The following is a 25,291-nucleotide window of genomic DNA, read 5'->3' as shown; positions in this document are numbered from 1 at the left end:
TGCTGGCTGTGAGAGAACACAGGAAGGGCAGCAAAATAATTTCTGGTTCTAGCAGAAGAAAGAACCCCAACTGCAGTTTTTCCTTGAGGTTTTTTTTTTTATTTATTTCAAAGTGTGGTTTTCAGCTCCTTTGTGGCTTCAGGAGAAGTGAGGAAGGTCGATCCGTACACCTGATGGATGCTGTCAGTGCCAGTGCCCGGCAGCTGGGTTTTGGGAAAGGCTGGGATTGTTTCTGTGCTTGGCAACAATACAAACCAAGCCTTCACTGCTCTTGTTAGACACTTGGAAAGAATTCATAGGTTTAAAAACAAAAACGAGGTGCTTACCTGAAATTTAACCCACTGCTGTCAAAGGAAGCCTTGTGTGTATTGGAGCGGGATGTGCTGTTTCGTGCTGCTATGAAGTTTCTCATGTGTGAGGAAACCTCTGCTGCCTTCGGTGGAGTTTCAGCTGGCACAGAGCTTACCTGCTCCTTTCCACAGGAGAGGCTTCGTTAGAGTCAGCTGCCTTAAGATGTGCTGTAGCACTAATGAGGCCTCTTGAGCTTTATTTGACTCTTACAAAACAAAACGGTGATCAGTTAAGTGTAAATGAATTGCTTCTAGCATGTGTGTGTCTGAAAGCAGCCCTGTTATGGAGAGCTAAACAGGGCGATCAGTGTCAGTGCTGCGCTCCTGGAGGTTTGATGCAAACTTCCATTTGGCTTCCAGATGGAGCATCAGAAGCAAGCAGGGTTGTGTGGAAACTCAAAATGTAATCAGGCCCAATGGCCAGACCTGCTGTGGGAGACCTCCCCTCTTTGAGAGCAGTGCAGCTCCTCTCACTGTGCCTGCCCAGTGTTGATGCACTGAGGCTGGGGGCACAGGAATGCGAATGGTGGTGGGGGCTGCTGGGATGGCCTGGGGCAAGGGGAAGGTATGGAGAGCATAATGGGTAGCCCCTGTGCTTATGAACTGTCTTAAAGCATTGTAGTGGCTGGGAAGAAGGCATCTACCAGTGAATGGCAGTTGTCTCACGACAATGAAACCACCGCAATGGCTGTTTGATCGGGAGCTCTGGAGTGTTTTGAGGGTGCTCATTTAGCTGGAATTCTGCCCTACAGCACAGCTAGAAAGCCCTGTTCATTTTCTGCATGAAGGAGACCCCAGGGCCCGGCCCCGCAGCCGCTGCTGTGGTTCCCAGCTACTCCAGCTGCCCGTTATGCAGACCAAGCCTTGGGCACTGATGCTGCAGAAGGGGTGGCCTCAGCAAGGTCAAGAGCCCAGTGCCAGCTCTAGGTGTCCAACCCAGTGGGAGGACAGTGAGCGAAGGATAACTTCAGGGCTTTTCAAGCAACAACTTATCCATCCGCTGATGGTTTTCTACCCAAATGGCAGGTAGATGTCTGCAGGATCTCTTCTGAACTGGAAGGAGAAACCAGACCTAATTGCACTAATTCCAGTAGCAAAGAGGTATGGAGTGTGTGTGGTTAGGGGAGTGCCTTTGGTGTTGCCCAAAGTGCCCCTCCTTGCTCTCCTGTGACCCACATGGGATGAAGTGATTTCTTTGTTCTGCCCTTCCCATGGTTGGGGAATGCACGTCAGCAGCAGGCGATGCTGCAGATCAGATGCTTGGAAAAAAGCCTTTTTCTGTTTGTAAGCTTTTCTGGATGGCAGAATTTCTTGTCAAGGTCCTTTTGTTTTTAAAAGATAACCTGAAGAGCTCATCAATAAGTCGCTAGCTTGAATCTTCCTCTGACTTTGTGTCACCGATTCAAAGGGATTTTCTCAGGCTTCCTAAGTTTGGTCATCCCAAATTCAACGACCTGTAAGGAGGGGGTGGGAATGGATTTTGTCACCTCTGTTGGTTAGGTAACAATATAACTGTGGTTGAACTCAAGCATGCTATACCACAGGATGGATGGGCTTTTAAACAGTCATGCAAACAGAGCCTTTAAACAGGATGAGGCTTTGGAGCTCTCAGTCTGTAAATAGGAACAGGGGAGGTTATTCTGTGTGTATGCAGAGGGTGCAGAGGGATGCGCAGTGGCTCAGGGTGGCTGACTGAGAGATAAAGGTGCACCCTGCTGCTGACTTCCCTTGGTTTGTGAGAGCTGGGGTTTGCTTGTTTAGATTCGGGGTTTGCTTTTTAATAAAGCCTCTGGATTGAGGCACATAGCAAAGCTACACCTGGTCCTCAATTTTACTTGGGCTGTCCTGAAGTGATCTGCTGGTTTCAAGCCTCATGCCAGTGCTAATGTTTGAGAATTTGCTGGTGGGGACCGTTAGCCTCCATGGAGCTGGTGTGGGGGTACCTGGCTCCTTGGGGCTAATGTAGAGGGACAGGGCAGGGAAGTGTTAGCTGGCAGTGATTTGTAGTGTATATATGGGGGCCTTCGTGTGACAGAAGGCATGAGCTGGCTGTCCAGGTCATCTGTTAAAAAAGGAATTAAACACTGCTGAAAACACCGTTAAAAACATTGATAACGGTGAACCAAGTCTGTGAGATGCTGAAGATGAAATTGCAGCCTGAATTATTTTCATTTCCTCAGCTGCACAGCTCGTGCATCCAGAACGCTGTGGGAACAGGGATGCGATTTGTGTAATTGCTCTCTTTGGGCTTGTACAGTTTTGCAAATGAACCTTAACAGAGCTGGGTGTGTGTTTTGATTGGATTTTGTTCCTTTTTTTCTGACAGGAATGTCCCAGCGGGGTGGTTAATGAAGAGACGTTCAAACAGATCTATGCACAGTTTTTTCCTCACGGAGGTAAGCAGGGATGCTTTGTCAGGTCTATTGGAGCGTGCCTTCATGCAGGTTGTTGTCACCTGGCTGCAGAGCTACTCGGATGCTCTGTGCTAGGAAAGTGAGGTGAGGGCTGCAGGATCTTACACAGAAATATGAGCAAGGTATGAAAACATCGGTGTAGGCTCTTTGAATAGCTATTTAACAAGAATAAAGGCAAACCCACATGAGAGATTGCCAGCAGTTGTCAGCCACAGAGCAGTGCGCTGCTGTGAGATGGAGTTGCTGCACTTGCAGCTGGAGTTAATGCTGCGTTGGCCCCAGAGATACTCTTGCGTGCTGCTTTTTGCTCTCATTCTTGCAAGCACAGCCCCACAATCCAGATCATGCCCTGTGCAATAAAAGCTTTTGCATTCAGTGGCGTTGGGTTGTGGTTTCTGCAAGCCCGTGTTAATATTTACTAGCTCACAGAGTGGCAATGCTCTAAGGATGGCTTTATGCTGAAAGAGAGGTTGCTGAGAGCCAGTGGTGTATAAGGAGCTGCTGTACTAATCGGTGCCTTCTGTGTTTTCCAGATGCTAGCATGTATGCACATTATCTCTTCAACGCCTTTGACACTGCACAGAATGGCTCAGTGAAGTTTGAGGTAACTGTTTTGCATCCTGTCTTAATGCCCTTTATCTCAGTTCTGTGTGTTTTAGCTTCCCTGTCCATTCTTCATTGTAAACTATGGGGTTTGCTGGGCTGTGGGCTGGAGGGCTACAGCCAACTGAAACGTCAAAATCTCATTCTGTTCAATGCAGGCTTCTCGTGCAGATGGGTTGGCTTCCTTTCCACTGGAGAAACAAGCAGGTTGTGTCAGTCAGTAGCATAGGAGTGTTAATCCCACAGGGAGAAAGTGCAGTGGTTTATGTAGCAGAAAGCAGAGGGCAGTAATAGTCCCATGTGAGCAGAGACCAGCGAGTGGCACAGATAATGTGGATGTCAGAGAAAGGCCAGAGAAGCTCGTGCTTCCTGCAGCTGGCATGCATCGCAGGGTTTCATGTGTGTGTCCCTGGAATATAGGCATTTTCAAAGCTGATTTGAGGTGTTCAACAGGGATCTCACATAGTTCCTGAGGAATACCAAATCCACCCCATACCTGCAGTCTGTTTGCAAACAGAACGTGGTGGAAATGCTAGGCAGCCCTGCTTTATGCCATCAGATTGGCCCAATCCCCGTTAGTTCCAGGTGTGGCAGAGAAATTATTTATCAAATGGGGGAAGGTTGCCATAAGTAAGTGCATCTCTGTAGCGATGGCTGCAGTGGGAGCTCTGCCTGTAGCGGCCCTTCTGGAGAGCTTTAAGAGATTTCTAGAATCCTAAATGGGCTGACCCACAGCAAAGTGCTTAGACAAGTATATTAAAAAATGCTGAGCTTTCCTTCCTGGCAAATCTGTCTCTTTGGTGGTTATCAAATGTAAGCGTTTTGTCCCCTTTTTTGTATTGTTCAGCAAGCTTTAATTTCTCTTGAGTGTGGGTAAAGAGGAACAGAGGTCTTTAGGAAGCGGTGCTCTGCCCCGTGCAGAGCCACTGGAGGTGACACGGGGAGGACTAAGTGTGTTAAATGAGGCACCAGGTAGACTGAAGCTGCTTGAGCTTGAAGCTCTGCCTGTAGGAACAAACACAGCGGTGCCGCCGAGCCATTGTGCAGCACAAACAATGAATCAAAGTTATTGGAAGCAATAACTCCACTGTAAACCAAAAATACAAGCAGAGTACCGCGTCCCAGCTGGAGTTGGTAGAGGTGGGGACCACACCTGGCTAAATGTGTTGTGTTTTGCCAGAGGACAAAAGCCGAGCTTCCCTACGTGGCAGAGGGCTCTGGGATCTCGCCGTCCCTCTCGAGGTGGGCACAGGGAGGATGCACAGCTGAGTAATTGAGGACTGTTGGGGTTTTCCCAGTTGCCTCCTACACATTTATTAACGCTGCTCGGGTGGGCTTAGCGGCTGCTGCGTCCATTGAGTTCAGTCAGAGAGGATACGTTCAACCTAAAAAGGTGACTCCCTTGGTGGGTGTAATGAGGAATGTGACTTGGAAAAGCATGTTACACAGAATCTCATTCCTCCCTCTGCCTCAAACCAGGATTTCGTGATGGCCTTGTCCATTCTGTTGCGGGGAACAGTTCATGAAAAGCTAAGATGGACGTTCAACCTGTACGACATAAATAAGGATGGCTATATAAACAAGGAGGTAGGGCTGTTTGTGACAGACGTGGTTGATTTCTATGAGAGCTGACTGGTTTCTGTTGCATAGCACAATTAATGTTGCATGCAGCTCATCAAACATACAAAACTGGACCTGAGGGTTTTTCTGTCTAAGAAAATGCAAAGTGATCTTACATTGTATTATTTTATAGATGCGTTTTCCTATGTTACGCTGGCTTTAATGGTTAGCTCTTACCTGGGGAAAAATCCTGGTTTAATCTATGAGCAATGCAGTGCTTGGAAGGGGAGGGGATGATGACAGCAGGTACTCAGTGTCCAAGGCATACAAGGGGCTACTGGCTGCAGTGGGAGCTGTGATGTGGCTTACCCAGTGCACTGCAAGCCTCCCAGATTTGTAGGTTAGCATATATCTGAAGATGCATCTGTCTGCATGCATGTGTTCTTGGGTCTGACAGCCGATACGGGCATGAGGTCTGTGCTGTTTTGTTAACAGGAGACGGTGAAGAAAAGGGCAGTAAAAGAAATAAATGTGCTATCATTTCTATTAATTTCCCTGTTGTGCTTCTGTTGTCATATCGCTACTGCAGGAGATGATGGATATAGTAAAGGCAATTTATGATATGATGGGAAAGTACACGTATCCAGTGCTGAAGGAAGATGCTCCAAGGCAGCACGTAGAAGTGTTCTTCCAGGTACTTGATTTCTGATGATGATTTCTCAACACCCGAGCTATTCACTCATACACTTTAAGATTAATCCCACCTACGCTGCTGTTTCCTACTGTACATCCTAAAACAAATTCTAGTAGCAACCTAATACTGCAGCGCCTGCTGAATTCTTGAGTCTGAGCTATCCTATTTGACTTAGCCCAACCCTTTGCAATGGGATATTATCCATCCAGTGAATGTGGAGCCTCTGCGTGTATCACAGCCATTTGGTGTTTCTCCTCTCAACTGCCCATAAAGACAGACAGCAGTAATATGGTGAGGCAGTGAAGAAATAAGTGATGTAATATGAGCAGAGGTTGCTGTATGCGTATAAGGAAGGTACAGGTGGAGATGACCTCAGAAGTCCTCCAAATACCAGAGTGAACCAGTCCTTAGCTGCCAGCAAACTTAACCAGTGACACCCAGTCTGCAATGTAGGCAGGTTACGTGCCCCAGATTTATTCAAGTTGCAGCACATAGGATGTTATACTATAACCACAGTGTTACCGATGGGAACTCAGTGCTTGTTTTGATTTTGCAGAAAATGGATAAGAACAAAGATGGTGTTGTAACTTTAGATGAGTTCATCGAATCGTGTCAGGAGGTAAGGATGAAATGCTAAGCGCAACGAAAGGTGCGGGCCACGCCACGATGTTTGTTTTCACTTCCAACAAACTTCATTTGCAAGGAGGTGCCGCTCCAGATCCCGAGTTTCCTTTGCTCTCTACAAAAACAAAAGCAGCTGTAAGATTGGTGGTGCTCTGTGAAGCTGCTGGTGGGGTCAGGATGGTCAGTGTGCTGCTGGAGGGTTGGTTCCCCATGCAGGGCATCACTGAGCTGTGTTAGGTGAGCGAGATGGATGCTGCTCTGGCTGGGGGTGTAGGGATAGCACCTTTCCAAGTTGGGACCTCTGGGAGATAAGAGGAATGAGATGCCACAGATCTCTGAAGTCGCTCAATTTGGAAGATAATTTTGGTGTTGCAGAAAAGCAGTTATTCCAACTGTTGGAATGACTGAGTTAATAGGGAAACATATCATTGTTTTTTAGAATTATTCTGGTTATTTCTTCCAAGTACAATTTCAGTGCTTCTTGAGAAACAGTATGGTATTTTCCTTATGTGTCTCCAGCTCTCTCATTTGGATCCAGGGACGTGAGAGAGGCTGGGATTTCATGTGTTCTTGTTTTGAACCCGAGGAGTTTCTGTGAGGAAGTGGCCCTTCATGGCAGCACGCTTGCCCATTCAAATCTGTCATTTCATTTGGGCTTTTGAAGCAGATGAAGCTAAGTGCACGCTTTCATACTCAGGATCAGTGCAGTGCAGTGGGTGCTGATGTCTGAGGGTGCAGCTTCAGTGCTGGTTCAGCTTTTCTTCAGCAAAGCACAGCTTGTGCTGGAAGCCAAGCTCAGGAGAAGGTTCTGTGCTTGCCTGCCTCAAACCAGCCAAGGTGCTGAAGTAAAAGCACTGCTTTTCCAAATCAGGACCTAACTGAATCCATTGAAGCTCAGTGAGGATGGAAAGCAAGGCTGTTGCCTGCAGAGCCCCTCCTGTGCCTCGCTGGGTTAGGAGTTGTGTTCCTCAGTGCTCCTTTCATGACCGTGTCTTCTCGTTGCTTTCAGGACGACAATATCATGCGGTCCTTACAGCTCTTTGAGAACGTAATGTAACCACGCCTGGGAAGCGCTGGAAGAGTCAGAGACTGTGTGTGTAACAAAGACCTCCTTTCTGGGTGAAAGCTTTTTGTAATTCAGCCATGTTCTATTCAGCCAGCGTGCGGGGATTTTGTATGGCATCTCCAACCAAATGGCAACTGAATGCAACTGATCCCATCTCTCCTCCACAAGAGACGGCGGTGGACCTCTATTTCATTTTGGAAGCATGCAAATACTTTAATAAAACCTGATGAGAGAGCTGCTGCTCGAAGCTCAATGAGTAATACACAGCGTTCTGTTTGCAAGCCACAAGTCCTGCTTTAATCTAGCAAGCTTGATTGCGTATGATAGCTCATGTTGATAGCATATTCAGCCACCTATTACAAGCAAAAAGCTCAGTCCATACAACCATATGGCAAAATGTTTTATGGATGCCTTGCCTTTAATCTGCTTTGACAAAAAACAAATGGAATCTACAAGGGCCATCTGTAAAAATGAGCAGTGAATGTACCTAGGACGTGGAGCAGACAGCCCGTGTAGCCAGCGTCCCCATTTCTGCAGAGATCTTGCTTCTCACATGCACTGGTGCCACCACTGGTGGAGGTATTCCTGAGCACATAAACTAGAGGAACTTCATGCCAGGGTTAGTCAGAAAGGAGCAAAGCATGAGTAGCACGTAAATTTCAAACTGTAGAGCAAATCTGACCAATGATGGTAAGTTGTTGCAGGACCAGGTAGGTTTATAAGGGCTGCTAGAGGAAGATGCATACCTGCTCTGGTCCCAGCCACCTTCTGCAGTCCCGGTACGTTGTGGGACACCGAGCGGTTCTCCCCTGTGCAGCTCAGCAGCACCGTGGCTGTGTGTGATGCTCCTTTTGCTGTAGTTTGGCACCCGCTTCCTAGATGCATCACTTTCAACATTTGTATTTCTCCATTAGATGTTAAAGCAAAGTGTTTTCTACTCTGTGGATTTATTTAAGCTTTCCAGATTTACTTATGGCCGAAAAGGGCCAGGTGGTGCAGCTGTGTTCCCACATAAGGGCCTTGGCACCCACAGTGCCAGGTAAGTTTAATTGGCGCCTACCCGGTTGCTGTTAGTATCAGAAACATCCGACAGGGTAGCTCAACATTTCCTATAGCAAAATCTTTATCCCGCAGGGCAGTTGCATGACTCGTATGAGTCCTGATCCTTACTAATGCCCCAAAAAGCTTTGTTGTGGGGAATGGTTGATTTGTTTCTTTCAAGAGTGAAACAGGCAGAGTCATGTAGCGAATTTACACCGAGGTTGGATTACATCCAGTAGACATGTCAGCCGAGGAACACGTCAGCCTGCTTTGCAGAGGACTCTTAAGGAAAATGGCTGTTCCCAAGCAGCTGATGGTTGGGAAGCCGAGGGAAGGAGGGAGCAGCCACCTGCACCAGCTGCACAAACCACACACAAAGGAGAACCCCCTGTCGTAGTCCAACATCGTTCCTGTCCAGTAAGCGTATATTTTTATTATGTCAGATACTATATTGCAAATATACTGTTGGCACTGAAGATATATTTTAAATATTACGTAAGTGGAAGCTTTTTATAACACTAAATATATAGTATGCCTAATTTCTGCAGCCCTATGTTTTATAAAAAAAAAAAATTAATCTATTGAAATATTCCTGGTTATAGAAGTAGGTCTGGTCAGTACTAGAGTGATGCTATGTGTATTCCTTAAGATGGGACGTGTTCCCTTTTACTGTGCTTCTGCATACTCTTCTTCTGTGTGGTCTTTGCTTTGTTCCCCCAGGTTGACCACTTGTCATCGAAACAGCTGGTCAGCTGAGGGAAGTTATGTGTATGCAGGAATGTCACCTTAGCCTGTCCTGTTGGCTGCCTTGAACACAATCACCACGAATTAATTCCTTCTAGCAAGTATGCAGAGCAGAGCAGCTCCAGGGATGTGCTGGGATTCACAGGAGGGATGCAGTGCTGTGAGAGTAGCCTTGTCTTCCAGCTGTCCAGTATTGTCTATTTGGTTTTTGTTTAAGAGGTGCTTGATAAGGACATCAGCTGTAGCTGGAATAATGCCCAAAACTTACATTGTTCCTTCGTGATTCTTCTTGGGCAAATAACAGCCTTCAGTGTAACAAGCAACCTGCTTTTTTCTCCTCCATCCCTACAGAGCGTGTGTCTGTTGTCAGTCTGAGCAGGTAACTTCACTGGACCAAAAACAGGGAAGGGAACCATTTGCACTGAGTTATTCAGTGTCTTTCACCTCTAACAGTGATGCTCCCAAATGTGCTCGCAAGATGGCATATGTAGCCTGAATGTTTCTCAGATTTGGAATGTGCCTTTTTCAATAGAACAGAAGCATTATTAGATGTGTGATACTCGTAGTCCCTGGAGCTAAATTAATTTCTGGAGCCACTCGGATGAATTTGGCCTCAGCTGTGTTTTCAGTCTCCATTAGCAGAAGTGTTGTGTCCCAGGGACCAGAACTGCTCTGGGTGAAGTACAGCCTGACTGAGCAACGTACCTGAAACATCTGCATGTTACTCTCAACCTATCTTTAAGTGCATTGCTGAAGCCAGGCTACAATTAGTGCCCTTACACTTTTGGTATCTCCTCTTCTGCACTGCTGTAGTTTTTGTTTCAGTTCCCAGTAACGATGGGCATGCATTAGGAAGAGAGGCAGATGCTGAAAGCTGCTCTGGTCCTGACTCTGCCCCTAAGCCATAACCAGAGCCCAGCTGCCATTGCCTGTGCCTCATGCCTGCTGTTTGGTCCTGGATTGCTGCTTCTCTATTCCCCTTAAGATGCCATCCAGAGACCCAGCCAGGCTGAGCAGCGGGACCAGGGGGACCTCATGGGGTTCAATAAATCCAGGTGCAAGATTTGGCACCTGGCTCACAGCAACCCGTGCTATCAGTACAAGCTGGGGGATGTAAGGGTAGAGCACAGCCCAGCCAAAAAGGACTTGGGGGTACTGGTGGATGGCAGATGGATGTGAGCCAGCAACGTGCCCTCATAGGAAATGGCTGTGAACTAAAGGAGGGGAGATTTAGGTTGGATATGTGGAAGAAGTTTTTTACAGTGAGGGCAATGAGGCTCTGGCACAGGTTGCCCAGAGATGAGGTGGATGCCCCATCGCTGGAGGCACTCAAGGTCAGGCTGGATGGGGCTCTGAGCACCCGATTTAGTGCAGGTGTCCCTGTTCAGTGCAGGGAGTTGGACCAATGTCCTTAAAGGGTTCCTTCCAACTCAGGCGATTCTGTGATTGTAAGTCTGTTGGTACAGTAGGAGGATTTGCCACGTGACGCACAACAGCAGTATTTCCTGTAGCTCTGATCATGAATTCTGACTGTGACAGAGCAGTTGCCTTTGTGAGACCATTTATTATCCTGTGTTTGTCTACGATCCCACTGATGGCAGCCTTGTGTGCATCAGAGCCCGGGGGCCTCGGGGCTTTCTGTGAGCAGCATCTCTGCCTGTGGCAGGTGACAGAGATCCAGTGACTGTGAGAGAGTCGTACTCTGCATGGAAATGTCTTTGGGTTTGCCTTTTATGTTCTTGGTGAACGTTAAGTTTGTAAGCTTGCGAAGCCTCTCATCGCTCATAAATGAGGCTTGCAATATTTATGGCAAATACTTACCGCTACGGCTTTCTAAATAAAACAGTGTGTGCTGTTCTGATCTCATCTCGCCATCAGTCCTCCTGCCAGTATGTGAAGGCAGCTGCTGCGCTGCCTGCTAGGTTACAGTTAGACCCTGTCAGTGCTATCAGCTGTGCGCATCTCCTTGAAGCTGTGAGTGTTTCAATAATGTCTGCGTTGTAAGTCCGACTGTTTCACTACTTGCAAGCCTTCATCTGCATTTTCATGCCAGCGTTTTTTCTGATTAAAAAGAGCCTTCCTAACATGTGCTTTAGGCAACCATCTGTTGAAAAATAGGAATATGATGAATGATAATGCACAAAAAAAAAAAAAAAGCAAACGGCACTGTAATTTGTCTGTTGTCGTCGATGTACATTTTCCTGTTACTTTTGAATGCATTGCGATACTGTGAGTGACTGTATGTTGAGTTGCAAACCTGAGGGTGCAGATAGATGAAGGTTCCGGCGCCGCGGGCAGCACTTTGGCATTGCCTGGCTGCGGCACACGGTAAGAGCAGAGCATCTTCATGTCTGTGTGTGATCACTGCGAAGATGGCAGCAGCTCACTGCTCGTGGGAGAGCCATGAGAGACCTGTGGGGAAGTGCTGCTGGTGTCAGTCGTGCAAACTAAAGCCATGCTGGGGGAGCGGCGGCGCATCGCTTCGATTCAAAGTGCTGTTATCCGATGGCAGTTTGTATCACGTTTTGTGGAATGGTTTTAAAGATATGGATTTTAATAATAAAAACTACGTGTCTGTAGGAGGGTGTCCTCCTGTATGCCCAGTATGGACTTTTCTCTTACGGGGTGCTGTCAGGTTAACGATGTACAGCCAGGTCTTTACAAAGGAGACTGCTGTGAGCACACATCGATCTGCACGGGGGCTGTTGGACTGCTGAAGCAATGTTTACATGGTAATGATTTGTTTCCATTGCTGATCAGGGGCTGCTCGTCTGATTGGCGCGGTGACATACAGCTCTGTTTGTCCCTGGGGTGAATAAGAGCTGGGAAATACTCAGCCTGCTTCACCGGTACTGTCTTGGAGCAGTACAAACTAAAAGCTTATAGACATCTTCTTTTCTCTTTGGCGTTTTGCTTACGTACATCCAGGTAATGGGAACTACACTGAAGAACATGCAAGCACTACTTTATTGTAGAGATATGAAAAATAAACCTCTTCATGTCCCTATATATATATATATGAAAATTCGGTCAGCTTCATCATACAGGGTATAATGTATCCACCAGCACATCCCAAGACAAGGAGCGCTGTTTAACATACTTGCACACATGTGTAAACAAAGGTGTCTGTGTGAAGCACAGCCTGGTCTCACTGCAGCACATGCCAGGTGGCTGTGAGTGCTGCCTGCCCGGCCGGGCAGCTCTCAGCATGCAGCGAGGAGGCAGCCAGCAGCAGCCAGCACTGCGGCCTCTGCAGGACGGTGGCACTTCCACGGGCAGAGGCACAGCGGCTGCTCAGCGATGGACAGCTGTTGGAGCTCCTGGTCGGCACCTCTCCCGGCAGCAGGTCACACCGGCGGCTGCACGGTTTGGCACACAGCTGCATGCATTTGCTTTTGATTCATTTTTTAGTGTCGGATGTGCTGATGTGGCTGCGTGCTGACCGTGGGCACTGTCTGCACTACATCTCTGGGGGGGGGTCCTCCTGGGTGGGATAGGGTGAGAATGAGGGGTGTGCTGCAGCTCAGCAAATGGAAGGGGTTACTTTACGACTCCAAGCCTTCATACCGTGAGATTAATTCTGTGATCTTTGCTCATTCGTGCAGGCACAGCAGAGGTGGAGGAGAAGAGACCTGGCATCAAGAGCTCTGCACCAGCAGAAGTTACTGACCGTGCGGTTCTCTTCCATTTTGGGTCAGCAAATGCATCTGAGATGGAAACACACAGAGAAACTGTGCAGCGTGCCGGAGAAAGTGAGTCTTGTCCCTGTGCTAGAGTGGGATGCGGCTGGGAGCATTTGGGGGTAGCCTGATTTAACCCAGTTTAACCAATTGCTCTGTGAAAAATGATGGTTTTAATACTGCACGGTGCCTGGTGCTAGGTCCACTAACCAGAGATGTCCCAGGAACCACTGCTGCCCTTCCCATTAATGAGTTGTGTGCTGGGTCAGTGGCACGTAGCCCACATGCTGCCAGCAAGGAGCGTGGGTTGGCTTTCATCATAACTTTACAGCTTGAATAATTAACGCTGTGTTTTCAGCAGCAAACAAATAGATGCGTGGCTTCTGGAAAGCAGAGCCCGACCACTCTGTGAGGGCAGATAAAGTAAACGCTGGTAAAGTGCTTTTGGTGCTGGTGGAGCTCACACAGGGAACGCTAGATGTCAGTGGGGGCCAGCAGCCGGCAGGCTCTGCGAGGGGCAGGAGATGGCTGCATAGGATCAGATGTGGGAACTGCATAAGCAGGAATCCTGCGTGCTTTTGTACACTGGGAGGCTGGTGATGGGTGCAGCCCTGCTGCGTGGCTGGGAGTGGGGGGTTCTTTGCCAGCACAAACATAGGAGATGTGTCCCAGTCAGGTCCAGCATCACCTCCTCTCAGGAAGCAGCTCTGAAGCACAGATAGTGTAAGCTGAAGGAGTCTTTGCAGTTTATGTTGCAGTAGCCCCGGTGTATGCTTGTGCTGTGTCGTGCAGGTAGCTCTTTTTTTAGGGTGAGGGTAAGCATGGGGAATGGGAGACATTTGAGTAGCAGTGTCAAGAATTGTGATGGTTTGTTCTTTACTTGGAAGAAGGGAGGAGGCAAAATGAGTCACCCTCTTTCATTCCCTTTATGCTTTGCTAACGTGAGGCATTACAGCCCCATAAAGGCATTTTTGTACCTGGAAGCCACCTGTTCAAGTCATTTCTTTGGTTTGTACCTTGGCAACAGTGAGCCCAAACTGCCTGCTGTATGTGAGGCCCTGAAGTCCCGTGGGGATGGTGTTTGAGTGATGTAGGCAGTTTCAGGTGCTGCATGCAGAGGAGTGTGGAACAGCCAACGTGGTATGGGGGTATCGTGTGCTCCTGATTCAGGATGAGAGCTGCTGATAGGAGCTGGCCCTGATCTGCACTGCAGTGCTTCTGGTGGAAGAGGGGAGTCTTTCCTTTGAAAACCCGTCATGCCTTCAGGCATGCACATCCCAGCCAGCGGCCAGGAAAGGGAAGATGGGTCGCAGCACAGCAAAACAGGCTTCTGCTCACTGAAGGCCCTTCTGATCTGAAGAGTAGCTGCAGAAGAAAATCAGTCTGGATGGTTACTGCCCGCACCCCGGGCCAGGAATCCAGGTAAAAGATGTAAGAATGAGGCCATTCTGGTCAGCCTGAACACTCCTCACAAAAGCCCGTGACCTTCCTTTCCTACAGCACAGGCTTTCTCGTGCCTCCATCCCCACTGTTTCCAAACCCCAAGGTACAGGTCGGGCCTGCAGCTGAGGAGCACGAGGATGATAAAGTCACGTTTCTGCTTCCCTGTCGTGTATTCAGTGTTTATGTTGGCAGGGAAGGCCGAGAGGCAGTGTTCACCAATGCTGTAGAAGATGGAGGTTGGAGAACCAGGGTTAGTAATGTGCAGTCATCTCTGCTGTTACCGTATTTGTGGGAAGCTGGGATGGATCCAGAGCCTTCTAGAAGGATGGTACATTACTGCAAGGTGCTGATTTTAGAGAATCAAGATAGATGTATTTATTGAAGCCCAGGGTTAGATATTGCAAAATTACTTCCAAGTTCTCAGGTTTTTGTTCTGGACTTTTGAAAACCGATGTTGCAGAGTAGGTAACTTAGCAGTGTGTGCTTCATTTCGCATTAAGCTGTGATAACAATGCTCACATCTTTAAGGACGTCTGCTACAAACAAGCAGTTGAGCTGTTTTCTGTATCAGTCTCCTTTTAAAATGAAGCATGAGCAAACAAGAGGCGTTTTGAAAGGAAAAGAAGGTAGATTTCAGTTAGAAGGAATACTTGGTGGTGGTTTCAGCAATAAAGCAAACAGTGCTTAAGCCGAGTCTTACCGTGGCAGTGAATATTTCATGCACGTCACACAATAATGTGAAGAATGCAAAGCCAGGAAGAGCGGGGAATGTATTTTGGAAGCTGCAAACCCAAAAAGGAGAAATTCTGAATTTGAAGACTCACATTTCTGAGAGCACATCGGCCTTAATCTCCGTTTGGAACAGAAATCTCATTACAGCCAGAGAAAAGGATATTCCAGGGCTGGAGGAGCCCAGCTCAGCGGGGCGGAAAAGATCACTGCAGAAACTCATGTGACATTGCAGAGACCTGTAGGTAATTTTAGATGCTGCAAAAGCAGCGTTCGGAGATGTAACGGACAGGAGGAGGTGTACTGTTCCTTTAGTGACCCTTTGTGATGGGTTTGGTGCAGCACTCAGGATGCTTTGTGTGACCTCCGTGATGACAGCAGCCCAACGCCTTGCTGGCTGCCACGTGCGTCTGCACAGGAAAAGATGCCCTGTTTTGGGTTGGAGGAAAGTTAGTGGCAATGGGCTGAAGCCTGCTTGGGGTAGGGGCTGGAGGTGCCTCACGGTGCTGACAGAGTCTGGACGAGATAGACAGAGCCCTGTGCGGGTCTGTGTGTTACAGAGGAGGGCGAGCAGAGAAATGTGGCACAGCTGGTCAGACCTGTTCCCCGCGCTGGGATTTTTCCTCCTTTGTCTCTTTCTTCACACTTGGCAAAGAGGGGAGAAATAGCTGTTGTCTGGCTGGTCTTCTATGGTTTCGCTCTCCAGGTATTTTTAGTGTGCTGATATATGGGCAGCCGGGCCCTGACTGCCTGCTCCTTGTTTGTTTTCAAGGAGAGGCAGCTCTGCAGCTCCCCCACAGCCCCGGCTTCCGTGCACAGCCCACGTGGAGTCCAGAACTGCCCCTGGGCACAGCCGCTTGGCAAATAGGCTCAGACTGCCATGGGCAGCAGGCTGTCCCCATCCCACAGCTCCAGGCACTTCTGTGTGCTCCCCCTGCCCAGAGCTGCACAATGATCCGATACTCCCATTTTTGAGAGGATGCAGTAGATGTCAGTCAGCAACACTGCCCAGAAAACAGTACCGTGTCAGCATGGTCTGAATTTCCCAGTATAATACTTACTGTTTTTTCTTCCCCTCTTAGCTTAATGAATGACATTTTGGTGTTAAAAGAGCCTTTGAGGGCTCCTGTGGCTTTGCTGCAGGAGCAGCCATCTGCTTTCTGCAGTTGAGTCGTGCAATGCTCAGGGCTTGGAATGCTGTTGGTGCATTGCAGCCGTGTCCTTTGGTGGTTCCAAGGCAGTGAGGAGAGCTCCCATGCTGGTCCGCCAGTGGCCCCATGGGGGCTGGTGTTCACCATGGAGGGAAGATGGTTTTCCTTCTTTCGGATACAGGTAATTCAGTTTGTACATTTTGGGGGGCAAAAAATAAAAAAATAGCACAGTGTGTTGTGGAGGTGAGGATGGGGTGCTCTCGTTGTACAGTAGTACAGAATTGAAGCTCAGATTTGGATTGCAAATAGCCTGTGGTGGAGTGATTCAGCCAAGAATGGGCAGTGGTTTTGGATCTCAGTGAGCAGCTGGGACCTACTGAGCAGTCTGACGTACACCACTGAAGTACTGTATGCTGTGCCACGGAAGGATGGCTTCCTGGCCCCCCTTCCTCCCATTTCTCGAATATTCTGCTCAACTGTTTTTGTAATAGGTGCAGTTTTACCCCGACCAAAATATACAGATGAGAAAGCAACGGTAGCGCTGGAGGATTGGTGGAGGATTGGTGGAGGATGCCTTTGGGCCCAGACTGCAGGGGTCAGGAAACACACTGCCACCTCCATACCGCCTCGCATGACTGATGGAATGGATGGCTGTGCTTTGTTCTTGCTCAGGCCACGTCTACCTGGCGGCTGCAGACACCCCACGCCTGGCTCTCCCACGGTGCACCTGAGTTGGCTGCAGAGAACCAGGATGGCTCTGCAGGGCAGCGCTGTGTGGGCTCACCAAATCAGGCACACAACTTCCGAGAAGCTCTGCGGTCCCAGCGCTGCACCCCACTGTGGGGGAGGTGTTTTTGCTAAGGAGGCACCAGGTACTGACTGCTGCTGCAGGGCAGGGCTCTGCTGTTAGCAACTGATGCTCAGAAAAAGAGATGCAAATCCGTGTCATTTCTAAGAGGATCATTTCAACTTTTATCTCCTTGGCTCTGTAAGGGATAAACTTGGTATTTTCCAAGCGTGTCCCTTCAACTGAAATTTAGAAACATTGTGGGAAGAAGCTCTGTGCACAGGTTTCAGCACTACAAATGATCGCTTTCACCATCTATTGCCATGCTGCTGAGGTACTCTGTCTGAAGCACGTCACATACTGTGGCATTCTGCTTCAGTGCTGTCCCAACAGCTTGGCATCTGATGCGAAGCAGAGATAAACTCATTTAAAATACCTTAATGTGGCAATAGAAGGCAGTTGTTGATAGTTACGTTAGTGACAGCGTTGGTTCTCTTCCTTCTCTTGCAGTCGTGGTGCAGTGCGTGCGTTCTGCAGGCAGATGTATGGCCCTGTCATAAACAAGTTCCTTGGGAGTGCACCGAGGCCTGGGGTGCCGCCGGTCCCACGGGGACACTGCTCAGTACTTTTCCAGTTGCACTGTAACTGCTTTGGGTGTGTGTGATCTGCTGCAAATGTGGCTGCAGCAGTAAATGGGACAGAGGGCCTTTTGGGACACACTGGGTGCCTTCTCTGTGTCGGTGACCAATGCCATACAGGTTGTTGGTGTTCTCCATCAGGTTAGAAATGGCTCGGATTTTTGGTCATAGGAACTGGCAGTGTTATTTGTGCCAGGGCCTGGAAGTACTCCGGTACTGTAACCACACTTAAGCATACCACAGAACCATAGAATGGCCTGGGTTGAAAAGGACCACAATGATCATGGAGTTCCAACCCCCTGCTATGTGCAGGGTCACCAACCAGCAGACCAGGCTGCCCAGAGCCACATCCAGCCTGGCCTTGAATGCCTGCAGGGATGGGGCATCCACAGCCTCCTTGGGCAACCTGTTCCAATGCATCACCACTGCCTGGGGCCCACAGAGCTGGCTGGGGACCCCATCCGTAGCTGTACTGAACTGTGCAAATGCTGGTAAGTCTTTGCATTTCCTGAGATTTCAAACCCAAAGGAGAGATTGCAATTACTATTTTCTTTAATCCCTTCAAAACGTTTTCACACCTGCATGTTTTTCAGGCTGCTTCACATCCTGCCGTAATTCCGAGCCAAGTTAATGTTTCACACTGGGCTGCATTAAGTTGGATAAAGCAGTATTTCCTCACTCATTGTGTAACAACAGTTATCCTTTTACACTGTCCCCACTACGTTATGCTGATAAAGACAAAAAAGCATTGCTTGATACACAACGCAGGTAAGTTTCTGTTCTGCACTGTCTATTGCTGAGGCATTTTTGAGACTGTGAAGCCCAGCCTATTTGAAGCAATGAAAGCTGCCTATCTCCTGGCAAACCTACCACAACTGCTTTGTAAGTGAAACATAGAGCTAAGCCACGTAAACATCAGTGATTTTTCCACCTTGCTTTGTTTCTCCCCAAAGCAGAAAATACTTGGTCCTTGGAAATTGGTCTCAGAGATTATTCAAATGCTGTATGATTAAGCCTTTCAGAGATGTCCTTTCCAAGGAGGCACCAAGCACTTCCACTCCTGGGCCTGATGCAGCTGACAAGTGTGTGCTCACGTGGCTGTGTGCTGAAGAGGACGTGGTGGCTGAGCGCTGGTGGGGCTGGGACTCGAGGTGTAACACAGCAAGAGCCTCAGGTAAGACATGTAGGACACAGAGGGTGGTGACGCACTGAACAGGTTGCCCAAAGAGGCTGTGGATGCCCCATCCCTGAAGGCATTCAAGGCCAGGCTGGATGTGGCTCTGGGCAGCCTGGTCTGGTGGTTGGCGACCCTGCACATAGCAGGGGGTTGGAACTCAATGATCATTGTGGTCCTTTTCAACCCAGGGCATTCTGTGATTCTGTGAATTAGATGTTCTACTTGTCTGCTGGTAGCACACATTGCTGCTTTCACATTGCACATGGATTATGGGGATCTAACATCTCCCACTATCCAGAATTCCTCTGCTCAAAAGTAACCCAGAGGAAGAATTATTATTTTTCACTGGTGAAAGTAATAATACAAAGAGTCTGTTTATAACCAGCAGTAAAGCACCGGATCTGTGCATATCAGTTCTCTGTTACAAGGATGAAATCAAACACAAAAAGATCTCATATTGGCTCTCAGGTGTTTGGTTCCTGCTGCCTCAGCAGTGTGCTGCAGGGGGAGGAGTCCTGCTGCCAAGTGCAGTCATGTTTGGAGAGAGGAAGCACAAAGCATCCGTGTAGTCATTTAATGTGTTCATCCAAGTATTTTGGCATTCTGCTTTCGTCTTCAAACTTCCACCTTGGAAGACAACAAGGCTTTGGTCCTTTATGCTGTTCAAAGGCAGCATTCCAAAACACATCTACCACCAATAGAGAACATCTCATGGATGTGCAAACCAGAAAGCAGCACTTACTATGGCCTGTCTGGTAAAGCACATCTTGATCTGATCTGCTGTCTCAGTATCTCAACCTACCCAAGGAAAGATCAGCAGTGCTGCCCACCAGATCCTACTGCTCGTGCCAGCTAAAGCATCTGCCCACCTTTTGGTACTGGAGGCACTTGTTATGGGCCAGATATGTATTATAAGTTAGGGAGGATAACAGTATGGCACCACACTACGTAAGTTGCATAATCTTTTAAGCCAAAGATTAACCCACTGTTATGGGTTATGGGATAGTAACCAAGTATTATGTGCTTGACACTGGGTGTCCAATTGTCTGTTTCCACACTCATTCTGCTATTTGCCAAGAGGTTACACTGACTTTCTTTTTTTTTTTTTTTTTACTTTTAGGTTGTATTATCTCTAAGATGAAGTTAAGAAGATGCACAAGAATCAAGATGTGATCATTGGGGGCTGATGTGCACGCAGATAAAGTAGCATTTTCAGGTTGTAACAGGCAACGTTATAATGGAAATAATTAAGTGGGGTTTTGGGTTGGGGAAAAAAAAACCATGCCTGGTACCGGCCCAGAGCTGTTGTTTCTATGTGAAATGTTCACAGTATTGGTGTGTTAGACCTGGTAAAACCAAAGCAGTGTTTGTGATGGAGAGTTTGTTGTTAGCTAGTGAGAGTAAGAGAAGATCGGCACAAAGACGTGTTTCCGTGCATCTCTGTCTTTAAAGGTCCCTGGCAGATGGCGTGAGGAGCAGATCTTTCCCTTTTTCATGTGGGTAACAATGACAGGGAGCAGTGAAGGCATTTTTCAGGGCAGGGTGGGTGTGATGGACCTCCGACATCACTCAGCAGCTTAGGTTCCTCTAATCCCATGGCTTTCCAGGAGGGATCTCTGTGCCCCACAGTGGGTCAGGGCACTGTGTGGGGGGTTTAGAAGATTTCCTGCTTCCAGCTGAGAACGGTTTAAATGGCAGTGTACACAGCCATATGGATTGCATCTCGCTGACCTTTGGTTTTCTGAGCTGTGGTAGAAGCCCGGTGCATGAAAGCATCTTTCCCAGAGCAGAGGACGCTCCAGGGGTGACAGAGGGATGAGAGCTCTGCACTGGCGATGCTGGTTCATCCTGCTCTGCTTGCGTCAGACTGGTGGCAAAGGGAAGGATGGGAGCATCACTGCTGGCACTTATGCATCCCTTTTGACAGGCCTCGGCCGTCAGTCATCAGCAACCTGCACTGCAGACCGGGGCCAGGGCAAAGTCCAACCCATGGGGCCATCTGTGCAGCCGGGGGAGGCTGGCTGCAAGTTCGTGCTTGCTTTATCCTTTCACCCAGGCAGAGTGGACTGCTTACCATTCAGTGTTTTATTTTCTGTTGTTGCTGTAGACACCGTTGTCAAGTCAGAGTTTGTTGTAAATATGTCCATGGTATGAAGTGACATTTGCTTTTTCACACTATTGGTTTTCTTCCTTCTCTCTATCCTTTCAAGCACCTATTTTAGAAAAGCTAGAGAGAGGAGTTATGCAATCGCTCTGACTTGGCAGTTGTCTTAAGTGCTGGAATGGGTCAGCAATGCCACCAGCGTGCTGCTGGCTGACACCAGGGCACTGCCATGGCTGTGCTGCCCATCCCTCCCTGCTCCTCCAGGTGGCTGGGGCAGGAGTGTGCCCATCACCTCTTGTCACAGTGGGTGTGGGTGTCACTGCCGGCAGCCCGGCACACAGCTGCAGAAAGTAGTGGTAATGGGTTTATATAAATAATAAATAAAGCCAACTGATTTATCTGCATGTTCTAGCCTAGCAATTAATTCTGCTTTTGGGAGGCAGAACCAAAGCAGAAAACATGTCATAATGCCAGATCAGAGCTGATAATGTATTCCTCCCTTCCTCAGTTCTCTGCTAGCACGGATCAGCCTATTAAGGAATCATCCCCCAGAGCATTGGCCGGCTCCAGGAGGATCCCCACCAGCTGCATTGCCGTGGAGCAGAGCCTGGCCCATACGGAGACAGAGCCAGAACCACAACCACAGGTGTGGGGATGGAGGGAGGTGGCAGGAGAGGCCCGGTGGGGATGACTGCCCAACCAGCCACTGTGCTCCCGTGGGGCCCAGCACAGAGCTGGGCAGTCGGTGCTCTGGGCATGCTTTTTGCCGTATTGCTTTGAGACACATTATTACTCCACAGATTGCTCTTAAGATAACAGGTCCTAAATGTAAGGCAGGACTGTGCTCTTTTACCCAGCGCTGTTCCCTGATGGTATCCCACGTGGGCTGCCACATGGCACATCCCACACTGGAGGCAGCTGCAGCCTCGCAGGGAAAGGCTCACAGAGCAACTTGTGGGGCATGGTGGTGTCCGTGGATGCTGGTGGATGCTTGAGGGCTCCGTGGTAGCACAGGTACAGCAGTGGGCACCCAGTGCTGGGTGAGGGGCACTTGATGGGGGAGGGAATATCTGCATGCTTCTCCCTGCCCACATGCTTCTCTTTTTACTCAGTTTCTCACTTCTCTAAGCAGGGGTTGCATTGATCCAAAGCATCAAGGGTGCTAAGAAGCAATTTCAGGTGCTGCAGGTAGAAGCTGGAGCACATCCTGCTGCTGGGGAGTGGTTCCTGTCACCAGCACAGCACCACACCGCTGCATCGGGTGGGAATGCAACAGGTGCAGATGGAAAGTCAATGCAGTGAAGAGGAAACTCTGAGGAGAAGGCTGCTGCCAGGGTGATCTCTTTGATCCTCTTATAGAATTTCCTGTGTGTGAAGTGGCTCTGAGGTTGGCTTCTGATGGCATTTCTCTTTATCTGAGACAAAAGGAAGTTGAACCCGTGATCTCTCTTACAAATCTTTGATTCAGTCCAGTGGAATGTGGCTATTTTTTCATCCAGAATTGCATCTTCGCCGTGTGCCTTGCAGTGGGGGACTGAGGTTTTCATGTATTTTTAGTATGTATTAATTGAAAAGTAAGAAATGGAAACAGTGCATCCATCTACAAGAGGTGCTCTGTTTTTGTTAAGCCAGGACTGAGAAGTGGCCACGTGAGCTCTTAACCAGGAAACAACAGTGTTTTGGTTACCAGAAACCAAAGTCTCATCAAACTGATACCTGAGCTCAGAGAAAAGACAGAAATATCGCAGGAAGGATAATTCTGTTGATTGTTATCTGCAGGTCGCATCCATTCCCTGCTTTGTCCTACTATGTGGTATGTATGCTGGTTTCTGAGCTCAGGCCTTGCCTTTTGGGAAGGGTTGCTGTGATGGTCTCCTGCTGTAGTGCAGTGCAGCTCTGCCTTTGTGCTGCAGGAAGTGGCTCTCTGTGTCAGAGGTGGGCAGTGGCATCCAGCAGGAGGCAGACAGCCCGGTGTGCAGCTCCTGGCATCGTGGCTGAGCTGCCCGGGGCTGCAGTGCCAATAGAGCAAAACAGACAGTGCTCGCTTGAGAAAATCAGTTTCTGAAGGGATGTGTTTATAGAGTACATTTGTGGACAGGAAGGGCAGTGTGTTGGTGAATGAAGCTTCTGTGGAAGTCCACAGCCAGAAATGCAGGTGATGTGTGTATGTCTCAGGGCCAGCCAAGGTGCTCCTGTGCTGCTGGTGATCTCAAACTGGTGGAAGTGCAGAGCTGTAGAAGTAGTCTTGAACTACTTGGTGCAAAGCACAGCTCTAATGAAACGTGACAGCGTGGCTTTCACGTTGCCACATTCAGTTCATCAATATGAAGAGGGCACATGCTTTGACAGGAGGCCTGGGATGATGAATGGGCCTGGACGCGCCTCATCACTTGTTGAAATTGCAACCACCTGCTGAGGCTTCGTTAACTGCTGAGGTTGTCGGTGGGCACCCTGCGAACTGTGGCTGTGGGGGCTGCAGGCTGAGGCCTGCACAGAGCCACTGTGCCGGGCAGGGTCCCCCCAACCGGGGGCACACAGAGCCCCAGGATGGGCGGAGAGGTTCCCTCCGGCCCTGCAGACATGGATGGATCCTGAGTGCCAGGGCTGCCCTTGGAGCTGGGAGCACATCTGTGCGCTTCAGCACTGAAGCCATAAGGCACAGTGTAAGAAAATGTCACCACTTAATTTTCCCAAACCTTTGCCCTCCCTTCTGAGAGGAATGCCGTCGCTTTAGGAGAAGTCAATTTAGAGCAAAAGACCAATGAATGTGGTGGCTCTTCTTCTTTTGCAAGCTTAAGCACCTCATCTTTCCTCCGAGAACAGCTCTAAATCATTTTATTTGCAGGCCCTAAGCAGGAATTTGTATTCATGGTAAGACATTTATTGAGTTAATTTATTTAAGGCTGGGGCATAATTTCTAATAATGGAAGAGTCTCTGGGCCCAGTGAAATTGTCTCCCTGATAGGGCATTAATATTTGAAGGGATTATAACATCTGCCAATTGATCCATGTCTCTGGGGGCAGGCCAGCAGTTAGTGATGAGCGCCGTCCCAGGGATGGCCTGCAGTTATGCTGTGCCCCACACAGGGCCTGAGTAGAGCACACAGCTGCTGGATGTGGCTCTGCCCGGCCGCTGCTCTGCTCCCAGCAGCACCCGGCATACACTGCAAGTGCAGGTGAAGCAAAACCAAAGGTGCTCAGCACGTGAAGGGCTTGGTTTCACATCCGCTGTTCTTAGTGGCAGCACTGCGTCCAGTTCAAATCGCGGCCCAGGTATTTCACACAGTGAGCCCTGCAGGCCCAGCAGTATCTCACCGCCCTGCTGAAATTCAGACTGGGATGTCCTTAAGATGAATGGTGGAGCTGTGCTCCCTGGGCTCCATCTGGTATTTTTCTCGAGTGCTCATCCATCAGTGTGTTGTCAAGCCCCTGATCCACAAGCTCTGGCAGCTCTGTCCTGGCTCCCTCCATTGCCCACTGGGTCCTTCCACCCAGCAGGGTTCTGCCCATCACAGCACACAGCGACCTGCTCCTGGGAGGCAGAAGCGTAGTAAGGATGCAGGCGTAATAAGCGATCCTTTCTCTTGCTCCTATTGTCCTGTGAGAGGTCAGCGAGTCCCTCCTGCTTTCCCTCCTGGAGGGATGGGCCAGGGCACGTAGCGACTGCTCAACTACATCGCATCTGTTGCTTAATTGCCCTGTGGGCAGCCTGCACTGCACGCTTCGGGAGGCGCAGCACGCAGCGCTGTGATGGAGCCCAGCCAACAAACCTCTGTCAGGGGAACTTTCCCCTTGGCCTGGCTGTCAGCGATGACAAAGGACAGCAAACCCAGGATGAAACAGCACATCCGCACCTTTCTTATTTTATATTTACCTGTCTGGTGTTTTTGAGTCCCATGGAAGGGGCAACGCCAGGTGCTCGCTGTGGGCTTTGTGGCTGCAGCCCTCTGGTAAACTGGCTGTGCCCTCCGTCAGATCAGGAATCATGGAATCGTTTGAGTCACAACGGACCTTTAAAGGTCATCTCATCCAACTCCCTGCACTGAACAGGGTAAGCCAGGTGCTCAGAGCCCCCTCCAGCCTGACCCTGAGTGCTGCCAGGGATCCGGGGCATCCACCTCATCTCTGGGCAACCTGTGCTTCTTCCTTTATAGCCAGTCTAAATCTCCCCTCTTTTAGTTTTTGTGTTATACATTGTGAGAATAACCAGAAACGAAGGGTCTGATTTGTCTTCTCTCTATATTTGTTCATTTTATTTTGATGCCCCTCTAATTACTTTCTGTTGAAATGACATAATCTCATTATTTTCAAATTCTGCTCACATGTGGATCTTTCCATAATAGTATCTTTTTTTTTCCCCCCTCATTTCCTCATCTGGCATACTCAGAAGTGAGCAGAGTACTCAGTGAAGCCTCTCAGTAAACCACCTCTGCCTTAATTGCTTTTAATGTAAGAAGATCCTATTGCCTTTATCCATTTCTGGACG

General features: G+C 48.8%; 2 protein-coding genes across 17 annotated transcripts in view; both read left to right on the top strand.

The window, feature by feature from the left end:
- KCNIP1 (potassium voltage-gated channel interacting protein 1) overlaps window positions 1-11,675 on the top strand; it is a 296,724-nt gene extending 285,049 nt beyond the window's left edge. For 6 of the 12 annotated variants that reach the window (XM_040647085.2, XM_040647088.2, XM_040647087.2 and 3 more), the window contains 7 exons: window positions 1,377-1,451; window positions 2,677-2,746; window positions 3,298-3,368; window positions 4,847-4,954; window positions 5,517-5,621; window positions 6,178-6,240; window positions 7,255-11,675. In XM_040647085.2, the coding sequence (XP_040503019.1) occupies window positions 1,377-1,451; window positions 2,677-2,746; window positions 3,298-3,368; window positions 4,847-4,954; window positions 5,517-5,621; window positions 6,178-6,240; window positions 7,255-7,302 (540 nt within the window). In that variant the 3' untranslated portion in view covers window positions 7,303-11,675. The remainder of the gene's footprint in view (window positions 1-1,376; window positions 1,452-2,676; window positions 2,747-3,297; window positions 3,369-4,846; window positions 4,955-5,516; window positions 5,622-6,177; window positions 6,241-7,254) is intronic. The other 6 variants (XM_003642076.6, XM_046900502.1, XM_003642075.6 and 3 more) reach the window with 1 other exon arrangement.
- Window positions 11,676-14,486: 2,811 nt separating this feature from the next.
- GABRP (gamma-aminobutyric acid type A receptor pi subunit) overlaps window positions 14,487-25,291 on the top strand; it is a 31,417-nt gene continuing 20,612 nt past the window's right edge. The window contains exons 1-3 of one of the 5 annotated variants that reach the window (XM_025155029.3): window positions 14,487-18,698; window positions 19,822-19,917; window positions 21,314-21,451. The gene's annotated coding sequence lies outside the window, so the exon portion shown is untranslated. Of the gene's footprint in view, window positions 18,699-19,821; window positions 19,918-21,313; window positions 21,452-21,493; window positions 21,820-22,529; window positions 25,255-25,291 lie in introns of those variants that run through there. The other 4 variants (XM_040647082.1, XM_046900496.1, XM_025155031.3 and 1 more) reach the window with 4 other exon arrangements.

Source organism: Gallus gallus, chromosome 13, assembly GCF_016699485.2.
Source record: "Gallus gallus isolate bGalGal1 chromosome 13, bGalGal1.mat.broiler.GRCg7b, whole genome shotgun sequence".
NCBI lineage: Eukaryota > Metazoa > Chordata > Aves > Galliformes > Phasianidae > Gallus > Gallus gallus.
The sequence above is the reverse complement of the archived record's forward strand: the minus strand, read 5'-3'. Positions and strand labels throughout refer to the sequence as shown.